General features: G+C 45.9%; 1 protein-coding gene across 4 annotated transcripts in view; it reads right to left on the reverse strand.

Annotated features, from left to right (window-relative positions):
* ETS1 (ETS proto-oncogene 1, transcription factor) overlaps positions 1 to 21,502 on the reverse strand; it is a 128,040-nt gene that overhangs the window by 11,670 nt on the left and 94,868 nt on the right. For 3 of the 4 annotated variants that reach the window (XM_027579154.1, XM_027579157.1, XM_027579155.2), the window contains 5 exons: positions 21,014 to 21,133; positions 19,267 to 19,467; positions 16,363 to 16,440; positions 15,128 to 15,376; positions 10,470 to 10,730 (listed from right to left, as the gene is read on the reverse strand). In XM_027579154.1, coding sequence (XP_027434955.1) covers positions 10,470 to 10,730; positions 15,128 to 15,376; positions 16,363 to 16,440; positions 19,267 to 19,467; positions 21,014 to 21,133 — 909 coding nt within the window. The remainder of the gene's footprint in view (positions 1 to 10,469; positions 10,731 to 15,127; positions 15,377 to 16,362; positions 16,441 to 19,266; positions 19,468 to 21,013; positions 21,134 to 21,502) is intronic. The other variant, XM_027579158.2, reaches the window with a different exon arrangement.

The raw sequence follows: 21,502 nt of genomic DNA on the forward strand, positions 1-21,502 counted from the left end.
AATTTAAAACAAACAAACGTGTCAGGCAGTGGAAAACTGAGAGATGAGAGCAGACAGTACCTTAAGAAATTTAAAAAAATATATATGCCCAAGGAATGCCCCAAGTGGGGAGGTCAAGCATCCAGCACTTTGCACCCACCTCCTCCCTGATTCACTGCTCGATCTTACATAACAAATATAACCTCTCTGGGCTTTAATTTTCCCATCCCTAAAATGGAAATAGTTATCCCTGCTCCTCCCTACTTTATAGAGATGTCAACTGAGTCCCTGTTATTAAAAAATATATAAAAATAAATTTAAATATATATATATATACACACATGTATATACAGAGGCAACCATGGTGTCAAACATTTTGGGAACAATCTAAAATACAACAGTGGGATTGAACAGAATAATGAAGCAACAGAAAATGTACTTTTAAAGCAGACTTTTCAAAGAAAGACAAGCAAAAAGGATGAAATTTTTAAAAACTAAACACAGCAAAACACTAGATAAAATTCAATTATTCTTCCAAGAATTAAACTGGCCTTTTACATGGCAACTTTCGAAAAGGATAAAGTTGCAGTCTAAAGTGTATAAATGTGACCTTTTAAAAAAATACCATACATGAGAACAACCAGTGCGGATCTGTTAAACTTCGGGATAACTCTGTGCAGTTCTTGCTCTGATTCAAAGTAGGTGCGCACAAAAAAGAACAGATGCAAACTACTTTGCAAGTGAAAGTATCACAGACATTTACGGTTTGGGGAAATCTTCGCCACAGACAGACTTAGATCCTCTTTCCCCCAGTGTGCTTTCCTCCCTAATCATTTATGCTCCTCACAAAGCACACTCCACCTAATTATTATGTAGGGCTGACCCAGGAATTCAGCAGCATTGCCCATAAATGTCGGGCCTAGAGTTTGGGCCTAGAGACGGATCCCACAGCGTGAACTGAAGATAAAGCGGAAAAGTCCTATCCGGCTAATCAATGTCCAAGACAGACCGGGCCACAAGTTCAGGTGGCAGGCCACAGGTCGGCCGGGCTGCCCCACCTGGAACAGACATAAGTGAGGCTCCCCAGCCCATCTGTCTTGGCCCCGAGAACAAAACAGTTACACGCTCTAGAGTGTGGAGGAAAGACCCTTGTTATCGCCTGGGCTCCTCGCACCTGCACGTGTTCAAGTACACCTGTGTGGGGGTGGAAGGAGAAAGGAGTCTTCTCTTAAAGGGGCAGCCTATATTCAAATGCAGCCACCTCTTCCCTCCAAACCCAAGGACGTTGTCTAACCATGCTCAACCTACCACTCAGACACAGACTCGGATAGAAAGCTAGGAAAGCTCAAGTCAGGAAGTGGGTTCTTATAGAGCTTTTCCTTCTGATGTCTTCTAGGTAACTGACTGTTTTCAGAAGTCACCAGAAATGGGTTAGGTTTGGATTTGAGGGTACAGGGTGAGAATTTTGTTAGAAACCAAAGAAATGCTTCTTTGAACCAATGCAAATGTCAAAAGACAATGCCTCCCCATGATGTATCGAGGGAACAGGAAGAAAGAAAGGTATGTTCGCTGATTTGGATTAGAAAGATGAACTTGAGGCGTCTGAAGCCTGTAGTTTGTGGGCTGAGTGCAATCTGTGGAATTTATTTTATCCTAACAGTATAGCTGCCCCTGCATATCAAGGATGAGAGAAATGACTAGCAAAGTCTGTTAGAAGTCTTGGGGAGGTGAGCTACATCCCAAGTGGTCATTGGGACATTGAAGTTTTCAAACCTTCGTCCAGAAAACAATTTCTGAGCACCCCCACCGAATGTAAGGCGTGGTAGCCAGATTGGGCTGGATGACAAATAGAACGTGAATGACAGCGAGGAGGCAACCGAAGAAACACGTTTTGTTTCACCATCGTGTGAAGAGCTGAGAGTGTCCTACCTACGCCTTGCTTTTAAAGAAGAAAGGACCGAGAACCTAGCCTTGAGGGGCCTGCACAAGAAACTGCACCCACCTCGGCTCTGAATGTCAAACACCTCCTCAGCTCTGCGCCCTGTGGGCACCTCTCCAGCGAAGAGCCTCCCGGCCTCCCGTCAAAGTTCAAACTTTCACATTCACTCACTTTAGGAGAACTTTCACTCTTGTGATTCTCAGGGAGAGGTGAGTCACACAGAAGACAATGCCATTTGCTTTGTTACAGTCAGCAATATGCATGGAGCGCCAAAGCCTACGGCGGGCCACTGAGGGAGAGCATCGGGACCAGGGTCGTGAGCCCTGCTGTGCACCTAGCCAGACAGAACGACCGTGCTGGCCTATCTGACAATGCACATTCATCAGTCAGGTGCGGTGTGGCAGTCACCCGAGCGGCGGGAGCCATGACAAGGGGCAATGGAGACCTCCCGCTGCAGGAGGAGGGGACGCGAGCTCCTCCAGTGGGCAGCGCCGACCTGAGGGTCCCCCAGGAGCCTGGCCAAACCTTTCTTAGAACCGAGCTGCAGATGGAGGCTCTTCTCTATCCAGATCCTCCTTCCCTCTCTCCTTTTCCAGGTGACAGACCTGCAGCATGGTAGAAAGGCTCCCCCACCTTCCCTAGCCATCTCCCCCTTTGTCCTTTACAGATCTCCCTCACACCCAAATACATGTCTTGCGAGTCTAACCATGTCTTGCCATCTACGTCTTAGCAGACCCCAAACAACACACTAACAAGTGACTGTTTTCCCACTAATTGTCTGATATCGTGAAAAACTTGGAAGGGCATCTTCCTTGTGGTTCTCTGTGTGACTTCAGGCTAGACCTCTTTCCCTGTCTGAACCTTGATTCCCTCATTTGTACAATAAGAATAACTGAAGCTACCTCGTGGGGTTGTCAGTGATAGTTTAAAAAAAAAAAAAGGTAATGTACATGAAAGAGGCTAGGACTCAGCAGGAGCTTCATACACATGTGGGTTGAGCTGAATAGCTGAATACACATGACCTAATCGAATATGAAATATCTTCTGGGCCCTACGTCACTGCCACCAATACTGGAATTCTCTAAATAAAATACACTATCCCCTGGACCTCAAGGAATATAAATATAGAATTATAGTGGAGGGGCGCCTGGGTGGCCCAGTCGGTTCAACATCTGCCTTCGGCTCAGGTCATGATCCCGGGGTCCTGGGATCAAGGCCCACATCAGGCTTCCTGCTCAGTGGGGAGTCTGTCTGTCCCTCTGTCTCTGCCCCTCTCTCCTTCCTGGGCACGCTCTCTCTCTCAAATAAATAAATAAATAAAATCTTTAAAAAAAGAGAATTATATTGGAAAGACGGAGGCTGGAGGATAATACGGAACAGTAGTATGCGCTACGTGCCCAGCAAGGGTCCTGAGTGCTTTCCACAAACTATGCCCTCAATTCTCACAACAACCCTCTGAGATAGTAACTACTATTATTAGCATCTTGCAGATGAGAATCCTGAGGCACAGTGATGCTAGCCTGGCTGAGGTCACACGTGGTCCGTGGCAAAGCCGGGCCACACTCAGGCTGCCTGGCTCCCGAGTCTGGCTCTTCACGCATACAGGAAACTACCCAGGGCTTACACAGTCTGACAAGGCCTCCCTCTCGGATGTTTTACCGGGACTGAAAAGAGAAGGCAGACCCTCCAACCAGCGGGCCGCACATGAAGGCTGCCATCGGGAAGATGGGGAGAGAACAGATTCCCTTGAATTGAGTCTCTGCCGAGGACCAGTGAGTGCACTGCTCAAGCTCCAGAGCAGTGAAGACCATCCAAGGAAAAGAGAAAGATGCCAAGGGGCACCAGCAGGAATATGTCTGGCAGGACCTTTCCCAACAGAAGCTGCGGGGAGTTTCCAGGGCCTGTTGGTTAAGGGCAACAAGGTATGGAGGCCTTAGCAGCACCCGGGTTGAATTTTGCTCAGTGGAAACATTTTACTTCAAAGACAAAAAAGGTGGAGCCTCAAACTGGAGACAGAGTCGAATTCCAGAACAGTCACCACCCAATTCCATCATATGTAGTTAGATTGTGTTAAAGAAACAGTGACCCACAAAATGTGAGACTTCGGGACACCTCTGAAACAGGCAGGGAGCTGTCCCCAGAAGAGAGGGGTGCCTTGCAAGTTTCCTGCAATCCCAAAGCCATGCACCCGCTCAGCCTCGGATCGCTGGAAACAACACCAGGGACTGAGGCCCATTTTGCGAAGTAGAAATGGGCAGAGACAGCTTGCAAGGTATTGCTGTAACTGAATCAAGACAAGGAGGTGGTTCAGTCAGCCGGGGTCTTCATAAACACCTGGCGGAGAAGGAGAACCTCCCTTTCCACATTTTTTAAAAGACATTTAGAGAAAAAAAAAAATTAGCCAGAAGGCCGAATCCTGCTACCTTGTGATCTTTTTCTACTTGTGGCCAATCAAGAGGCAGAGCAGTGAAAGTGTTCTCTGGGCCACGGAAAGGAACTTCTCCTCTCATCCAGTTCAAATTTCCCAAGGGGTTTCCCTCTCCCATGCTCCAAAGTATTTTCCCATCAGTCTCATAACTGAGCATCACATTAACCCATTATTCCAGGCAGATGCCCCCAAACCATTCCACGCACCCCCCAGGACCCACCGCCAAACACAGCACAGAGAATGGGAATCCCGCCCCGCTTCTAAGATGCTGGCTGGCAGCAAGGTCCCATTTAGGCCAAGGGGGTCTGCCTGGCTTCCTGCAACCTGCTAAACACAGGGCCTCTGAGCCAGAAAGGGGAGACATTCTCTGTTGCTGCCTTTCTCATTTCTAAGCTCTTTGCCCCCATTCCATCCAGGCACTGCCCACGGATGCCCTGCAGTGATACTGTGGCAGCCCCCAGCCATCTCCAGCTTTGCCTGCCCTAAGAACCTCAGGGCTCCTGGAAAAGATGGCTCCTGCCCCAACAGAGTTCTATATTCCTGTCAACAAGCTGTCTCTTGGGGCGCCTGGGTGGCTCAGATGGTTAAGCGTCTGCCTTCGGCTCAGGTCATGATCCCAGGGTGCTGGAATGGAGCCCCGCCTCAGGCCCTCTGCTTGGCACGGAGCCTGCTTCTCTCTCTCCTTCTACCCCTCCTCCTGCTTGTACTCTCTTGCTCTCTCTGTCAAATAAATAAATAAAATCTTAAAAAAAAAAAAAAACAAGTTGTCTCTTCTTCAATTCACACTGTCTTATACTGATAGTATACAGACACTATATTCCAGAGCTTGGGTTGGGTAATCATCCCTCCCTTCGCCCCCAAATTAGAAAGCTCTACGCTATTCCTAATAACATATCCACCTGGGTTAGGAATTTCAGAACTCTTCTGCACAAATCCACGCTGCACTATGAACTGCTTAGGTGACCCCCTCAGACCCTTTCCTTATCAGTAACTGAGGCTCGTACCAAAAGCTTCCTCAGTTGTTATTTGTACCTGAGTACCTTGAGATTATTTTGCAATCCAGTTTTCCTTCAGAAAACTGTGATTTCAGGTAACGCTGCCAAATCTCAGGTTTCATTCTGAATTGAAGGGCTTTGAAGCACTTCCTTTGCAATGAAGTTATTTATTTTCAAAAACATGTTTTAGCAGTCGCTCTGGGTTACTGAACTCTAAAACTTTACTACAAGCCAGAACTCCAAGGTTCTGGGCTTGGCCTAGGGACTTTCTTACTGTGTGTGACTTGAGACTGGTTCTAGACCCACCTATGACATGGCGAGAAGATTTCTTTCAGGCCAGAAGCAATTTGAGAGAACCTACGGGGAGTGCCTGGGGCTTCTTTTTCTACAAGACTGTGTGTGATGTTTGGTGCAAAAATATTTGAAAGTTGAATTCCAGATGGTCCCAAATTTAGCCAGAAGGAAAATGAGGAACTGCATTTTCACAAATCTGCACAGCACTAGAAGAAAGAATTTTGTGACAGTTAATGAGTGGCTTTGGGTTTAGCCTTTTTCAGGCTTCAGGACGAAAAAAAAGACCCTAGCCACCTCATTCACAATGATGCAATTGTGGGTGGGGACATACCCGGGCAATAGAATTACTACCAGGCCGACTCAGGAACAGGTGCAGAAGTGCTAGGAACAGATGCCTTATCTGTGGCAATGCCTTATCTGTCTGGCAATCTGGAGTGAAGTTCGATGAAGGTGACTTATAGGCCAATAACTCCAGACTGAAGCCAAAGGCTAGCACTATGTCCTACACACCGCTAACCCATATACACACAGAGCTAATTGGTAACAAGTGGACACAAGGCCCCTAATCTACTGTATGAAAGCAACTGAGATAAGCAATGAGTATCCTCATTTCTTAACATGGAGAAAGATTTCGTAGTCGAGTGAGACATCTGGCACTTAAGATTCAACTCATGAGCTACTTCTGTGCACATGGCAATTATCTGGTCTTGAATAAGTCACTTTTTGTGCCTCAGTTTTATCATCCATAAAATGGGGCTGGAAGAGGAGAGAATACCAGTCGACAAATCAGTATATTCTTCTATAGCTACTGCAGTTGGAGAGAAAAAAAAAAAATCAGAGAGCCCTACATTTTTCAGGGATCTGGAAAGCATACTGCTTAGGTCTATTAAATAGGCAGAAAGCGCTGGGCCACTTCTCTTGGATTGTTTTGTAATTAGATGGGGTTCATAATGTATCTTCAAACAAGAGAAAATGGAGCTTTCTGATTGTATCAGTTTGATAACCGTAACAGTTCACAGTAAGGTAGGAAGGTACATTTTGGCGGAAGCCAGCATTGCATTTGATGTATTCTTAACTCAGCTCACAGGCAGGCTTTCAAGCCATGTTATCTGCCCCCACATCTTGACCTAATTTAACAAGTTGCCATGGGAGCCCAGTGAAGGTTGATGCAATTTTCTTATCTTCGGAGGAAGAATGTAACTGTGCAAGAGAATGTGAAAATTCGGTTTCTAACTGATTTCCACACGTACAGTGCAGTAACTAAGACATCATGTGAAGAAGTGAAATGTATTCCTTTGAAGGTGATATAGACAAAGGCCCCCCGTGTGTAATGGCAGAGAAATGACTCTCTTCCCAGCTTGAAGGATCCATGCATACACACTGTAGTTCAGGCCAAATAACAGTGATATAAAGGTACCACTGCTCCTACCGTGTGGCCACACAGACTCTGGAGTATTCGGATTTTAAGGGAATGAACAAAAAGGAGGCAGAACTTGAGATGGAAAATAGGTCTAATTTTTACAAGAAACAAAAAGTTTGCCAACATTCATACAATGCTTTCCACTTTCCAAAGCACTTTTCCAAACTTCAGCTCATCTTAACATGTCCGTGTAAGGTCAGAGCCCCGTTTCTAGGAACCCCAGGCACCGCATGCTCCCAGGCTGGTGGAGAGGGCTGCAGAGGCTCCCTATCCCCAACTCCCTAGGATGTACCTGGAATGCTAAGGGACCACAGTGAACATGCAAGGGCAAAGGAAACACCACATAGAATTAGTTTGCAGTGTGGACAGATGTTCACCAGGCACCGAGCCCAGGGAAAACGTCACCAAAATTTGGGCTGCCCCCCACGTGCCTCACAAATCCTGACCTTCATTCAGACCACAGCATGAAGAAAATCCAGTCCAAGTCTAAGGACAATTATAATATCTTGAATTCGACAAGATAATGAACCCCCAAGGGCAACTGGCCCTTATCTACACTCAACATGTGCTCAGAAACATTTGCTGAAACAATGGATTGGTTATAACGGAGCTCCCTGCACCCCATGTCTAGTACAATGTCTAGCACTCATTTGTTTAATTAATTGATTTAGTTAAATTACATTTTCACAGATCTCCCACCACCAAGATAAGGATGAACACTTCCACTTCACTAAAAGTAGAAAAAGGTACAAGGTAAATTTGCCTAAATCACACAGTGTGCTAGAGCTGGGGCCGGGGGTGGGGGGGGGGGAGTGGCCCAGGGGACTTCTGTTTTCTGGGCTATTGTTCTTACCACCATCTGAAACGGTGTGAAAAGTTACATCCCCAGGGTCAGAGAGCAACACTGGATGGTGAGACGCTTAAAACGTGCTTTTTAATATAAGGGACTACTTCAGTCTTCGAGGCCTTTAACTGAGTCACCTTTCCTTTCCTTCCACTCACTGAATATTCCCTTAGAGAGAGAGAAGGAGAGACAGAGAGAGACAGAGAGACGGAGAGAGGGAGGGAGGGGAGGGAGAAAATGAAAGCACCTTTTAAAAACAACCCATCCAGATAAGGGGGGACATCCACTGTAACTCAGACCTCCAGGACATGCCTATATTTGTGCTGAAAGAACTTTCTGGGGCTCTTATGTGTTTGGCTCTGAGTCTGGATTGCCAGAGAAGACTCTTGGGCAGCACACTGGTGTTGGCTCTCTTGATGGCTGTTCATTTATCTAATTTGTATTTCATATTCGTCCCTAGTTCTTAGAATTTCTGATTCATCCCTGTCTGTCTCACCCTGAAACTGGGACACTTGGAAAGATTCCCCAACTCTCAGATAATTCTTTCAAAGACTAAGCTCATCTAAGTTAAAACGCTTTAAGTCACTCTTGTAGACTGTTAGCTCTGTAGGCTTCTCCCACATAGAAAATGCAGTAACTAATACATGTCACACGTTCAGAGGGGTTTCTATCTGAGGTGGAGACCAGGCTTTTACCCTTCCCAGAAACTTCTAGATCTTCTGCAGGGTAGCCAGGGATCCTTACCAGAATCTTATCCCACGAAGGTTGACCTCAACCATAAGGCTTTCTTTGGCCATAACCCAGACTTTAGAACTTAAAGTCAGTTTACTCAGTCTCATTATCCACAAAACTACCCTAAGTAGCAAACTTCTCATTATGACGTACCTAGCTAAGAGAGAATGATGCCATGGGGTTAGAACAATGATTGTGGATGCCGGTGGTTATAGGGGACATGATGCCAGAGAGAATACAGAAATACTTCCAATAAGGACAAAGCAATTTGAGGACTTGGTGCAAACTGCAGACGAGCTGGCCTTTACCTGCAGCAAATGGCAGAGCAGCACGAAAACAGAACCAAGCGCAACCAGTTAGAGACACCGCCGCCTGCAAAGCCCACAGAGTCATGCTGGAGGCTCCTTGGCCTTTCCTTTCTCCCCCTGATTAAGCTGCACTTCTCCCCTCCTTCATCAGTATCCAACTGGAGTTCAGGGCTTAAAATACCTAGGAGCTAAAGCTACAGGAGCCAGGACGGACTCTTGCACATCTTGAAAGAGACTGAACTTTCTTTTCCTCATTCCAGATGTCCTTCAAGGAAAGCGGTGACTTCTCTAAGAGTCTGCTGTCCAGAGATGGGGGAGGATTCCCTTGAAAATCAGCACGTTCCCACACACTAGTGACGTTCAAGCAAAGACTATGGGAGGTTCCAGTAGAAAAAAACAGGGTAGGGGACCTTTACGTGCCTTTCTGGGTCCTGACTCTCTATAGAGAGCTTGTTGCTACCTCAAAACACAGACATAATTCCTGAGCACCTCTTCATGCAATGCACTGCCCTAGGAGCTATGTGGGATGCAGCATAAAAGGCACACTCCTGATCTCTGAAGGAGTAATTTCTCCAAGCTTTTGAGTTGTTCTCAAAGCTCAGCTCGCTTTCCTAGTAAAATCTTGAGGCTTCCCTGACACAAGAATAAGGATCAAGCACACTCTTAAGATCAGACAGGTACCTCCCTGGAAACACAGGTAGGACTGTTTGCCTCCATCCACATAAAGGGTACCCACATGTCAACCTGTCCAGGGTGGAGTCAATTAGAAGAGAGTAGTGGCCTACACCACAGCCGAGTAATCAAAGCTTAAAATAAGCTCCACTCACGACACAATTCCTAATTCTTAGAGAACACTACAATCCTATAGAAAGGATCTGATAGTCAACCCATGAACACTCCTTGGACATTTCTCAGATACACTCGTCACGCATCTCCACGGTTAGGCAGCACCCATGCTGACAGCTCATTCAGACAATGAATTGTTTTACTAGCAGATTCTTAATCAAAGCCTAAGCTCTCAACATACATCTTTTTTTCCCTATGCTCTTTCTTCATTCACCACAACTAGAACTTTCACTCCTAGAAGAAAATCAATAATAAAGCTAAATGAGAAAAACAAAACAAAACAAAACAAAACAGGTTTCCTACAGAGGCCAGATCTGGACAGAGTACAATGTGACTAAGGACCTTTTCCCATTTGAACAGCAAGCCTAATGAGAATTCTACTACAGAAGAATCTAGAGTGTAAGCCATTCAGTCAGTGATGCCCTTGAGAGAGAAGGTCTTCCTACCACTCTTGGAAATGATCCCCTAGGAAAGAATGATGCTGTTTACTTGCAAAAACTGATGGCCAGTCACAAACAGAGTGGTGTGAGAGACTGACCAGACCTAGAATCTTCTTCTCCCCACTCCTCCAAAAAAGAAAGAGGCTGACTTCAGTCTCTAGGAATATGCGCATGGTGCCTTCTACAGAGCCCACCCATGGCGACAAGCACAGAGAGGCTGCTGAGGTAGGGGCAGGGCGCCTACCTGTGTAGCCAGCCAGGGCAGCAGCAGGAATGACAGGTTTGTCCTTGTTGAGGTCAGCACGGTCACGCACATAGTCCTTGAAGGTGCCCTTGGGCTTGTGGTTGGGCAGGGCGGCTGGATAGTCCTCTGAGTCGAAGCTGTCATAGGAGGGGACGCGCTGCAGGCTGTTGAAAGATGACTGGCTGCTCCAGGACTGGGTAAGGCGGTCACAACTATCGTAGCTCTCCACGCTCTCAAAAGAGTCCTGGCCCCCGAGCTTACCTGGAGGTAGAGGAGGTAGGAAGAGGGCAGGGGAGGAGGGATTGGGAAAAGACAACTGTAAAAACCCTCTTAGTGAGGACGGATTGCTCGTCAGACCTGCAGGAGGGATGGAAGAAGGGAGAGGCCAGTGGAAACGGAAGCTCATGGCTTTCCTCTGGGGAAGGGCACCACACGGGGCCACAATCCGAGGGCCCATTGCCACTGTGTTGTCTTGTGTTTCAGGCCTAGGACAGAGATTCCTTGCATGCTGCTCATACTGTCAGAGGGAGACAGCAGTGTTTGGGGCCTCAAGACTTCTAGAGCCGGAAATCCAAAAGTGGAGAATCACCCTTGAGATTACGGAATTTCTGGCTGACGTATTAGACTCAACGAAGAGATGAAGAAATCTCAGCAGTGTCAGGCTCAACTCCCTATTCCCACTCAGGCCAATGAGATGATTTCAAAAGGCCAAATTTGGCAATATATTTTGGTCATAAGAAAAAATATTCCATTAGACTAAGAGCAGATTGAACTTCCTTGACCTTGGAACATAAGTGTTATTTTTTAGCGTTTTTTTCCAAATACTATTTTAAAATGAATTATATGCCCTGCCTCCACGCCTTCTCAAATCGAGAAATAAGTAATGAGATGCTTTTTCCAGGAGTTAAAAAAAAAAAAAAAAAAAAACCACTATCGCTCTTCTAAATAGAAAAATCCATGTTCTTCATCCTCTCCAAGTACAACTTTGTACTTGGAATTTATACTTCAGTGGGGGAGTGTGGGCAATAAAACACAAAGGAGTTGATTAAAGAGTTAAGGTCCATAGCAAAGTCAGAAATCCTTTACTCTATGAGTTGCTTAAGGCATTCTTAACTGACCACAAGATCATGCAAGTTCATTAATTTCCCAAACCAGGTTATAAACAGCTGCTACGATTGCATAAGAGCTCCTAGAGAAATTTCCATTGGCAAAAATGCCATGAAAAGGAAGACTAACCCAAAAAATAAATAATTTGGAGGAAAATAAATGTATCTAAAAGCTGAAAAGCACACAGGAATATTTTCTATGTTCCCCTTTCAGATACTTTTCAGGCAACCTAAATTAAATCACCACGGGAGACTACATGACGACCTCAGGTCAGCACTGGCCAAGAGGCAAATGGATGTGACAAACGTGTGTGTAGAAATACTAGGTCAACTCTCAATTGTTCAGGGGTGGCTGGTCTACGATAGAGTTTAAAACCCAGAATACGGTTGGCCGATACAAGCTAATACTGGTGGTTTTCTGGTGTATTCTCCCCTTCATAATAGTGGGGAATGGCTAAAACAGTGGAATTCAAACATTTAATTATGGTGTCTAAACCAAAATTAAATATACAGTAATTAGGAGGGAAGATACGTCGCTCATAAAATTTAAACAAGCAACCAAAAACAATCCAAGATTAAGAGGTATTCAGTTAAATATATATATTTTTTGTAAAGCCACTGTTGTAAGATTTCCTGAACCTCTTACCCCCTCCAATACTGCTGTTAACAGAAAGGTAGTTATTTATCCACTTGATCTCATTCCTTCCTCCAATCATCCAAAGAAGAGTAATCTCTAGAAGGCAGACTAAGAGCTCCATGGGTTACTGGCACCGCCTACCCCATCCACTGGCACATATGTAAGTTTTTTATTATCATAACAAATGAAAGAATCGTCTTTTCCAGAAATTCACATGAAAAGACTCAAGAAAACAGCCTACAACCAGAATGCAATAGCCTCTTTTTAACAGAACAAGGAAAATTTGCGGCATCTCATAAAAAGGCGTTTGCTTAGACCAGCTACCCATCTTAATGGTCATTCAATTTCTCTGTGAGACAAACACACCAACAGCCTAAGAAAGAGAATTCATCTTTTCGTGGAGAACACCCCAGCAAGTCACCAACACTTTAGGCAGCATTTATACTTCAATCTTTCTGAAACGATTCTCTCGCTATCAGTCACTTTTCTATTTGGAGGGCATAGAGACTGAACTTTCCAAAGCAGGAGAGTTGAGTTTCCAAGGAGCCCCAAGAAGCAAGGGCACTAAACTAGGCCATAACCACCCTCTGGCAGCCTCTCAAACATGAGCCAAATGTAACTCTGTTGAGAGTTGCGGTTTATAGCAGTAGGCTGCTTTCATTTTAGCTCTATTTCACAATCCTGGAGCTGGGAACCTTCGTTTACGGGTATTTTCTCCAAAAATGGGTTGGATCCAACTGGATTAGGCACTCAGTTATGCTACTGTGCTCAGGCAGGGAAGCCTGTGTCCTCTAAGACGCCCACTGGCCGGCTTCTCTGTGAGCTGTCTCAGAGCAAGGCCTTCCAAAGCCATCTGACTCCACCAAACAGACCTGAGAGGACGCTACACAGTAGACGAGGTAGCCTCCCCAGCAACGCTCTGGACACCCTGACACAAAGACAGTACTCAGAGTCCAAAGAAGTGGGACACAGAAGCACTTTGTAGCCTATAATGCAGTATAGGGACACTGTGATCATTACTACTAATCATCAGCTAGCAGTCATGCTCTCTGTCTAACCGCTCACCGCACGTCCAAGGGCTGGTGTGCGGGACCTCTAACATGCAAACAGCAGCTGAGAACAACAAGAGCTTCCTCTCCGGTGCCGATGGTCAGTTTGCTCGGAGGGAGGGGGAACGGGGTCAGAGAGAAACATCTCCTGCCCCTCTGCTCGGGTTGCTATCTGGTCCCCCAGTCACTGACATGGGGTTGGAAGGATGGTGGGGCCCTAAACCCAGAGCCGAGAGAAGGAGAGGGAGAAGGGACAATCACACAAAAGCAAAGCCAGACGCAATTTAGAAACAAGGTGACGGCAGAGCTCCCCGAGTGACACCGTGCCTGGGCCCAACCCTCAGTCAGCCCCGGCCTCATCACATCTATGCACAGAAAGCCCCATGAGAAAGAAAGTAGTTTTGTTGCTTTGACCTGTCTGAAAAAAAAAAAAAAGAAAGAAAGAAAGAAAGAAAAAAAGAAAAAAGAAAAAAATACACATACATGTGTGTATGTATTTAAATAGACATGCATCCAAAAATAAAAAAAAGAGTCAGAAAGGGGAAGGCAAAACTGGTTCCACCCAACCCCTTCGGTCTGACACACAAACACCCTGGGGCCCTAAGAAGGAAGATTGCAGGTTCAGATTTTGCTAGGGACTTTCCCTCTGCAGGGCCCGCCGCTCTTCCTAGGGCCTGCTGGGAGGAAGCGTGAGGCTGAAGCTCGAAGAAGACGACAACATGGATGGCCCCTGGTGCCTGCAGAGTGATTCTTCAAAGTAAAGATGTCTTTGGGATCCGCTCTGAGAGACTCAGAGGAGGGGCGCAGGGTGATCCCTAAGCAGAAATCACTACAAGGCCGGCCAAGCCCGACTCCTGCAACCAAATGCCTCAGAGCACCACTCGGATGAGCTTCTCCTGTTCCTCTTCCTGTTCATAGTTTTTTTCCCCTTTATCCACTGGAAAAATCTTTTTTTTTTTTTCAACTCTCTAGAAATTGGCTAGTTCTTCCTCGATGAACAAATCCCTCCTTACAGAGGACTGCACTTCTCTCAGACACAAAACAATCTGGACACTTGAGGAGGTGGGCTGCACCTCTGAGCATTCGTGTCCTGATCTTAAATTCGGGTGTACTTAACTTTCTTCCTTTTTTATTTTTCTTGCTTTATAAAGTGAGTCAGCTCTATTTTGAAACATTTACTTCACTGTCAGTGGATATTTTATCATTGTCATAAGTCATGTCAACAAGAGTACCTTCTTCTGGAAGCCTCTGGCCAACTCTCTCCCTGGTCCTCTAGCTAAATACACACTTTCACCACACTGCTGATGACTGGTTCCAAATAAACCGTTGGTTAACCATCTTGTATCTCCCCAAACCAAAGAAGTCGCAGGAGGCTAGAGAGCCCAGATTGAGAAACAGAGGTCATTCAGATAGCAAGCCCAGGTCTGCAGTCTGACGCAGGACTACTCTGGGAGGATCGCTAGGCTACGTGGGAAGCTAAGAGCTTTCCAGGAAGATCACCTGAACCATTCTTATCAGATTATGTCTTCCCCAAGCAAAATGCTCTCACAGAAGATAGCTCACACCTTAAAAAACAACCACCTTCAACTAGAGTTATCGTTTCATAAAATATTTTACCCAAATAAGAAATGGGATCGGTCATCACACCAATTCCACCAACGGACGCACCGTCTTTGTCATCATGGTGGACTTGGCAACACTTCCATGTTGGAAAGCTCTTCGTATCTAGACATTCTAATGGAAAGGCCGAAACTTAAGGAATGCACAGGAACAAGAGCAAAGAAAAAAATAATGGGACCTGAAAAACTCACAATGTCAGGTACTTCTTGGAAACCCAAGAGCTTCTAGAGAAGAAATCTGACCTACCACGACTGGTCCTCCCCATGCACATGTTGTCTGGGGTTACAACTTCTTGTTTGATGGCAAAGTAGTCAGTCTGCAAGGTGTCCGTCTGCAGAGGGTCCCGGAGAATGACCGAGGGGTAGTCGTTCTCATACTTGAGGGAGAGGAGCTCCTCCGAGCTGATGGGATGGAGTGTCTGGTAGGACTCTGTGATGAAGCTAGGCTCTGAGAACTCCGAGGGAGGAACGCACTGAGCATGCTCGATACCATAACCTGGAAACACAGAACATGTGCTGTTGGAGAGAGAGCCAATTGGTACCTACAACAGGCAGGTCTTCACCATTCACAACAGCCCCACAAGATGAAAACAAGCTGACGACCTTACAGAATGAAAGGAACGTATTTTAAGTCAGAAGGGCCTGGGTGTTTCACCTTGCTCCACTACTTAACAAGATACTCCCTTGACAAGACACTTCCCTTTTCTGGCTTAATTCACACATCTCTAAAATAGGGATGATTGCAATTTCCCTCAGAGCGCTGTGAAGAAGCGCAAAGGAGAGTATATGTGTAAAATGCCTACCAACACTTCTGGTACACAATAAGCCCTTGCTACCGCAGTACTTAATATCATTGCTCTTATTAGAGTAAAAATCAAAATAAAATAAAAAGGTAAAATGGAAACAAACCTGCTCAAGACTCCCTTCAAAAGCAAGGCCATCGGATAAGAACAGCCCTTTCCTAATTCTCTTATTCTGGCCCCTCTCCGTGAAGGTTAGGCATCACCTACCATAAGGGAGAAGGCTTTATTTTCTGTAACAGAACCTGAAGCCACGTGGAACACTCTTAAGGAAGGATCAGAGGAAATGTTGTCATATCTACTAGTAAAAAGGGAAAGAACAAGGGCCACAACCAAGTCCCTAACCCAAACCTCTGATGGCCACCATGGTACACAGGATCAAGTAAGATCAAAGTTCAGGGGTCAAGTTGTAGTCCCTCTGCATGACTTTCAATGCTGAAGATATCGAGAGAGATCCTAGTGTGTAGGAGTTGGCAGGTTAATAAAAATACCAACATGTAAATAGGCTGAAGCCTCATGCCTCGTGGGAATAACAAAATTAATAACAAAGAGGCCACATTTAAGAAAATACTATTTTCCGCAGAATTACCATGAAGGAGCCTGAGATCATCTGGGACAGGAATCCTTTCCTAGGTTCCCACGCTAGCAAGCGAAACGAGAGAAGAGTGGAAGACGAACTTACTAATGAAGTAATCCGAGGTATAGCGGGATTCTGGATAGGTAGGGTTGACGCCATTCACTTGATATGGTTTCACATCCTCTGTAACAGACAGGGCAGAGAACCAAGCAAAGAGGTCAACAAGCAAGTAGCATTTGGCCTAAAAGGACTTTGGACACAGGACTGCAATGATCTCAGTCCCTCTTCTAAGAAATCAGCATGTTCATTAACTGAGCGGGTGTCTGAGTCTACCCTGACTGGGGCCTTGTCTAGAGATGAGATCACAAAAGTATGGCTAAGTCTATTATTTCAGTAGCTGCGAGATGGGATTTAATATCTTGGAAGCAGCACCAGTGAGTAATCTCTAAGGCTTGGGAAGGCATCCCACCCTCATTCTGATGCATGCGTGCACCACGTTACCATCAGAGGCTTCGAGATGTCTTGGGAAGTTACCCGAATCAGTCCCCAACACTCGAACTGATTGGTTCCAAAACTTTTTTCGGAAATATATTACAATCTTTAGGTAGTTAGATTTTAGAGCCTCCACTTCTTCTAACGGATGTCTGGTTTTTGTGTTGTGTTTTTTTTTACATCGCTCCCAGATTTCAAGTGTAGGCCCAGAGAAGAACCGGACACCGGTAAGGCGAATATTTGGTGGCTATGGCAGGGCTCACGGGAAGACAGAAAACAGTTATCACCAACGGCTGTTGGCAACCAGATGCCAACTCCCCTTGGCATGAGAATGGAATGTGGTTGAAGCTAACGAAGCACAGACAGGCTCTCCACTGAACTCAGGTGAGCTCGAGGATCCTCTCATTACCCTGGAATCCAATGGTGTGACCTCGACCATTGTATGGAGTGCTCTGATTCTATTTCACTGTAAGACTCAGACATACAGAGGGAGTGTTGGCTTGGGTTTTTCCTTGGATATCTGATAGCTTGTTGGGAGCAGAGGCTGCTGGGAAAACAAGTTTATACCTGCACAGAAAAACAGGTCCCAAATGAGATAAAATTATTAAACTTTGCTTTAGCAGCTTATCAGATTGAAACATCCCCGTACCTTTGGCCTTCCACCGCACCCCAAAGAGCTATGTTCTGGGGCTGTGCTGCTCTAGTTTAATTACACAACAAAAGCTGTAGCCTCCATACAAACCTCGGGCTGGGCTCTTCAGGGATCTCAAGAGAGACGGTTCCTATCGCCCCTCCCAGGAGCAAACGGGTGGGGTGATAGGACTTTTGTCCTCCAACATTCTCAACGATTTCCCGATTGGCCTAAATTCTCTTAAACCTTTTCCTTTGCAGGAAGGGGCTCACCTGCTCCCCTCCCCACTGCGAGTCCATATTGTTATACAAAGAACGCAGGGCAGGAAGTTAAATTGAAAAGACTAAGTTTAAGGAAATGAGTGATCTTGAGGAAACCACCTAATCTGCCCTCATTTTACAGATGAGGACACCAACAGTACATGGTCCTCTTATCTCACAGGGCTGTTTTGAGAATCCAACAAGAAAATGCATCGCAAAGCACTCGGGAAACAAGGAGCTGCTCTACAGTTATCAGTCATAACTGTGATCACAGACACTCCGGCACACCTGGTCGCTCCATGGAGATAAACAGAGGGGAAGACCATATTAGTGGGATATATTTGGGTTACACGGTCCGGTAGAATCCACTGTTGTGTTTACACGCCAACAGTTACATCAGATCTGTTATGAGCCTGCCCTATCTTTTCCCCTCTATAAACAGGTCACTCATGTCAACCCATAGGAGTGGGTGTTTGTGCAGTTAACGCAGACACCCCGTCGGTGCTTCGGGAAGCCTGTGCCCTGCAGTCCTCACTGGAGGCAGCCTCAGCAAGATTCACCTAGTTCTGGACTGTGTTTATTTATTTATTTTCCAGCAGACGCTGAAGAGAAGGAAGAAAGATAACACTTCTGGGCCCAGAGGAATCTAATTTGGGGCTCTCCTGAGCATTGCGGAGTGGAAAATATCCTTACACAAAGGAAGGTATTATATGGAACAAAAGTGCTAATCCGGAGCTTTGCTCCCTGCCCCCCGGAATCTGCGCCCAGGCTTGGAGCTGGTGACCACAGGGAAAGGGTGGGCCTGGGTCAGAGAGGGCAACGGGCTTCTAGGCTTACAGTCAGCTGGAGGCCACTGCTGACTGCTGGAAACTGCAATTTATTTTAAGAAGAAATTCAGAAAAATAAGTGCAAAAACACCCAGGTTTGCCGCCTGTTGCTGTTTCTATACTCAGCCAGGACTGTGGGACATGAGTCACTTGGTCCAAAAAGGTTGCAAGAGGCTGGTAGGGGAGGCCATGTCATTACAAGGTTGCAACACGGTGTCCTGATATAACCCCCAGTTCTGCTCCAGATGAAAAAGGTAGCCCACATCGCCGCAATCCCCCCACCCCCCGGGAGTGGGCGGAGAAGCCAGTCTTAGTAATTAGCTCTGAGATGCTAAGCTCTCTTGTGGAGGTGGACAGGTATCACACTGCCACGGATCAAGGGAATGTGTATTAAGATGGCCAGGGGAAAAAAACAAAAACAAAAACAAAAACAAAAACAAAACAACAACAAAAACCAAAAACCAACGATCTGTCTTGGGAGCTGGTTGCTGACACTGCTCGAACAGCCCATGAGTCTAAGGTAAGGACTGGGATCAGAATTCTGCATCCTGAGAAGCTTCGGGAGTGCAATTTTGCGAAATATTAAAATCTGAACCTCCAATACAAAAAAGAAAAAGAAACTGACATTTATGGAGCACCTGCTCCCTGCCTGCCTGACGTGTCTCCGGAGACCGTATATACGCTGTGATCGGACACCCACACCTAATGGCATCGGTGTCCTGCCCTGGGGTTTGCTCCCCTACCCACTGCTGCAGCAACCCCACATGGCTTCCTCCTTGCTCTGTGCCCACCCTGTTACCTTTCTGCAGGATCTCGAGATGTTCCCACAAGATGTCCCCAACGAAGTCTGGGGCCAGTTCAAGAAAGCAGTCCTTCCCGAGTGCACAGAGGGCTGCTCCATTCATACAGAACTTCTGGAAGTCCACACCTTTCAGGCTGAACTCATTCACAGCCCACATCACCCAGTCCCGAACATGGGTTTCTGTCCACTGCCGGGGGTCTGAGGAGAAAGATCAAAGGAAGATCCAGCAGGTCAGGCTTTCCCTCATGCCCAAGCGAGGACATTGAAGGATCTGAACTCACTTGAGGATGTTCTCTGATTTACAGGTTTAGGAAGCACCAGCCTGTAAAGGCATGTCACGGGGCACTTTCCGTAACACTCCCCCTCACACTCAACATCCCTATCCAAGCTAGGAGATCACTACCATCAGCCAAAAAGTAACAGAGGAATAGTCTCCACCCTCTTCAGACGGACTCATAAATCTCCTCTCTCACTGCCTTACTTTCATGAGACTTTTTTTTTTTTTTTTTTTTTTAAGCCCAGGACCAAGGAACAGAATGACATCTTTCATAACAATAAGAACAAAGTCAAGTGCATTCAGAGACTGCACTCACCTATCCCTGCTCTTCCCTGTCATGACCGACCTGAGGCATTAGAATTAATCATTTTTATCTTCGCTAACTATGGCTAGTCATAATCATAGCAACTAGTAATAGTAAGCCATTCAAATGGTCCTTAGTCATAACAGCATTATCAGGGGCCTGATTTCATCATAGCAGACGCTGTGCAAGTGTGGAGTAGCATCTGAGAACCGACAAGACATGCTCTTCCCGCGTGGCTGAGGCTGAACACGACTACACCAGCGTGGTGCTCTCAGAGCTCAGAGGGCGGCAGGCAGGTTGTGCTGTCCACATCGCACCTGCTGTCCAGGTCCGCCCCTCCCCCCCGCCCCTGCCTCCTTCAACTAGAAGATGACTTTATGAGATGCTACAAAATCCAGGGGCGGGCAGAATTCACTTGATTCTGCTTTGTGATCCTAATAGGATGTTGGGCATTGTTGTCAGGTTTGTGGTGAAGTAGTATATACGTGAGAAAAGGTTTGGAGGTATAGTCACAGACTCTGTCTAAGATGTGGGTGTGACTGGGCTGGAAGCAGCAAACGGTGATACTCTCACTCAAGAGAAAAGTGTTCTCTCTGCTCTCAATTGTTCAGGAAATGTTGCTTGCTGGAGGCTTAAGTGTTCTCCAGTCATTTGTCCTTTTTGACAACTCCAGTCCCCTTACATTCCTGAATAAACCCTTTCAGATGAGAACACCCAAGCATAAACACATTTCACCAAAGCACATGGAAAAGAAAAGAGCAATCAGTTAAATTCCAAGGAATGTAGCTCACTGAGTTCACCCAATGATGGCCCAGAATGACTCTCACACTGTTTTCCAAGCTTGATTGTGCTTTGGAATTACCAGGAATTGCAATTTCATGGGCCTGGGACATGGCCTGGGCTGTGAAATTTTTTGAAGTTCCTGAATCTCATGTGCAAACAAGTTTGGGAATCACTGTCCTACGACCAAGATGGCTGTGTCAAAACCTGGGAGATGGGGAAGACTTGGCATGGGTCTATGACTGTTCTAGCAGACGTCTGCAACCAACTGTAGGGGCTGACCGAACTGTGGTTAGTCATAATGTCTATCTCTACAGCTGAGAAAACTAACCTCACCCAAAAGTCTGATTCCATCCCTCTCTTTTCCCATCAACAAAACACACCTTTTGGAATTCCCAGTCGTTGCTGTTCTTTAGAGAAACCACTGAAAGTAGCTTTCAATGCTTGAGACATCATTTCTTTGCTGCTTGGAGTTAATAGTGGGACATCAGCACATTCCATATCTGTAAGGAAAAAAAAACATATGAATAATAAAAAATAGCACAGGTGATGAAGACTAGACACTACAGTCATCATTAAGCAACAGATACAAATATCAAATCATTATGTTGTACACCTAAAACTAACATATGCTAATTACAACTCAATTAAAAAAAAAAAACTAATAGGTAGTTAACCACCCATAAAAGATAATAGGGCATGAGTGGCCTGAAGAAGGCAAGCTGAGAAATAACTGTACTAACATCCTCACCAGGGCAGGTAAAATTTGGGGGGCTTTCCACAGTGTGCTAGGCCCCTTAAAAAAAGGAAAAACCTGACTGTTGCCTAGAATGTTTTGCATCCTTGACCAAAAAAAAAAAAAAATGCTTATT

The sequence above is a fragment of the Zalophus californianus genome, chromosome 11 (genome assembly GCF_009762305.2).
Source record: "Zalophus californianus isolate mZalCal1 chromosome 11, mZalCal1.pri.v2, whole genome shotgun sequence".
Classification (NCBI taxonomy): domain Eukaryota; kingdom Metazoa; phylum Chordata; class Mammalia; order Carnivora; family Otariidae; genus Zalophus; species Zalophus californianus.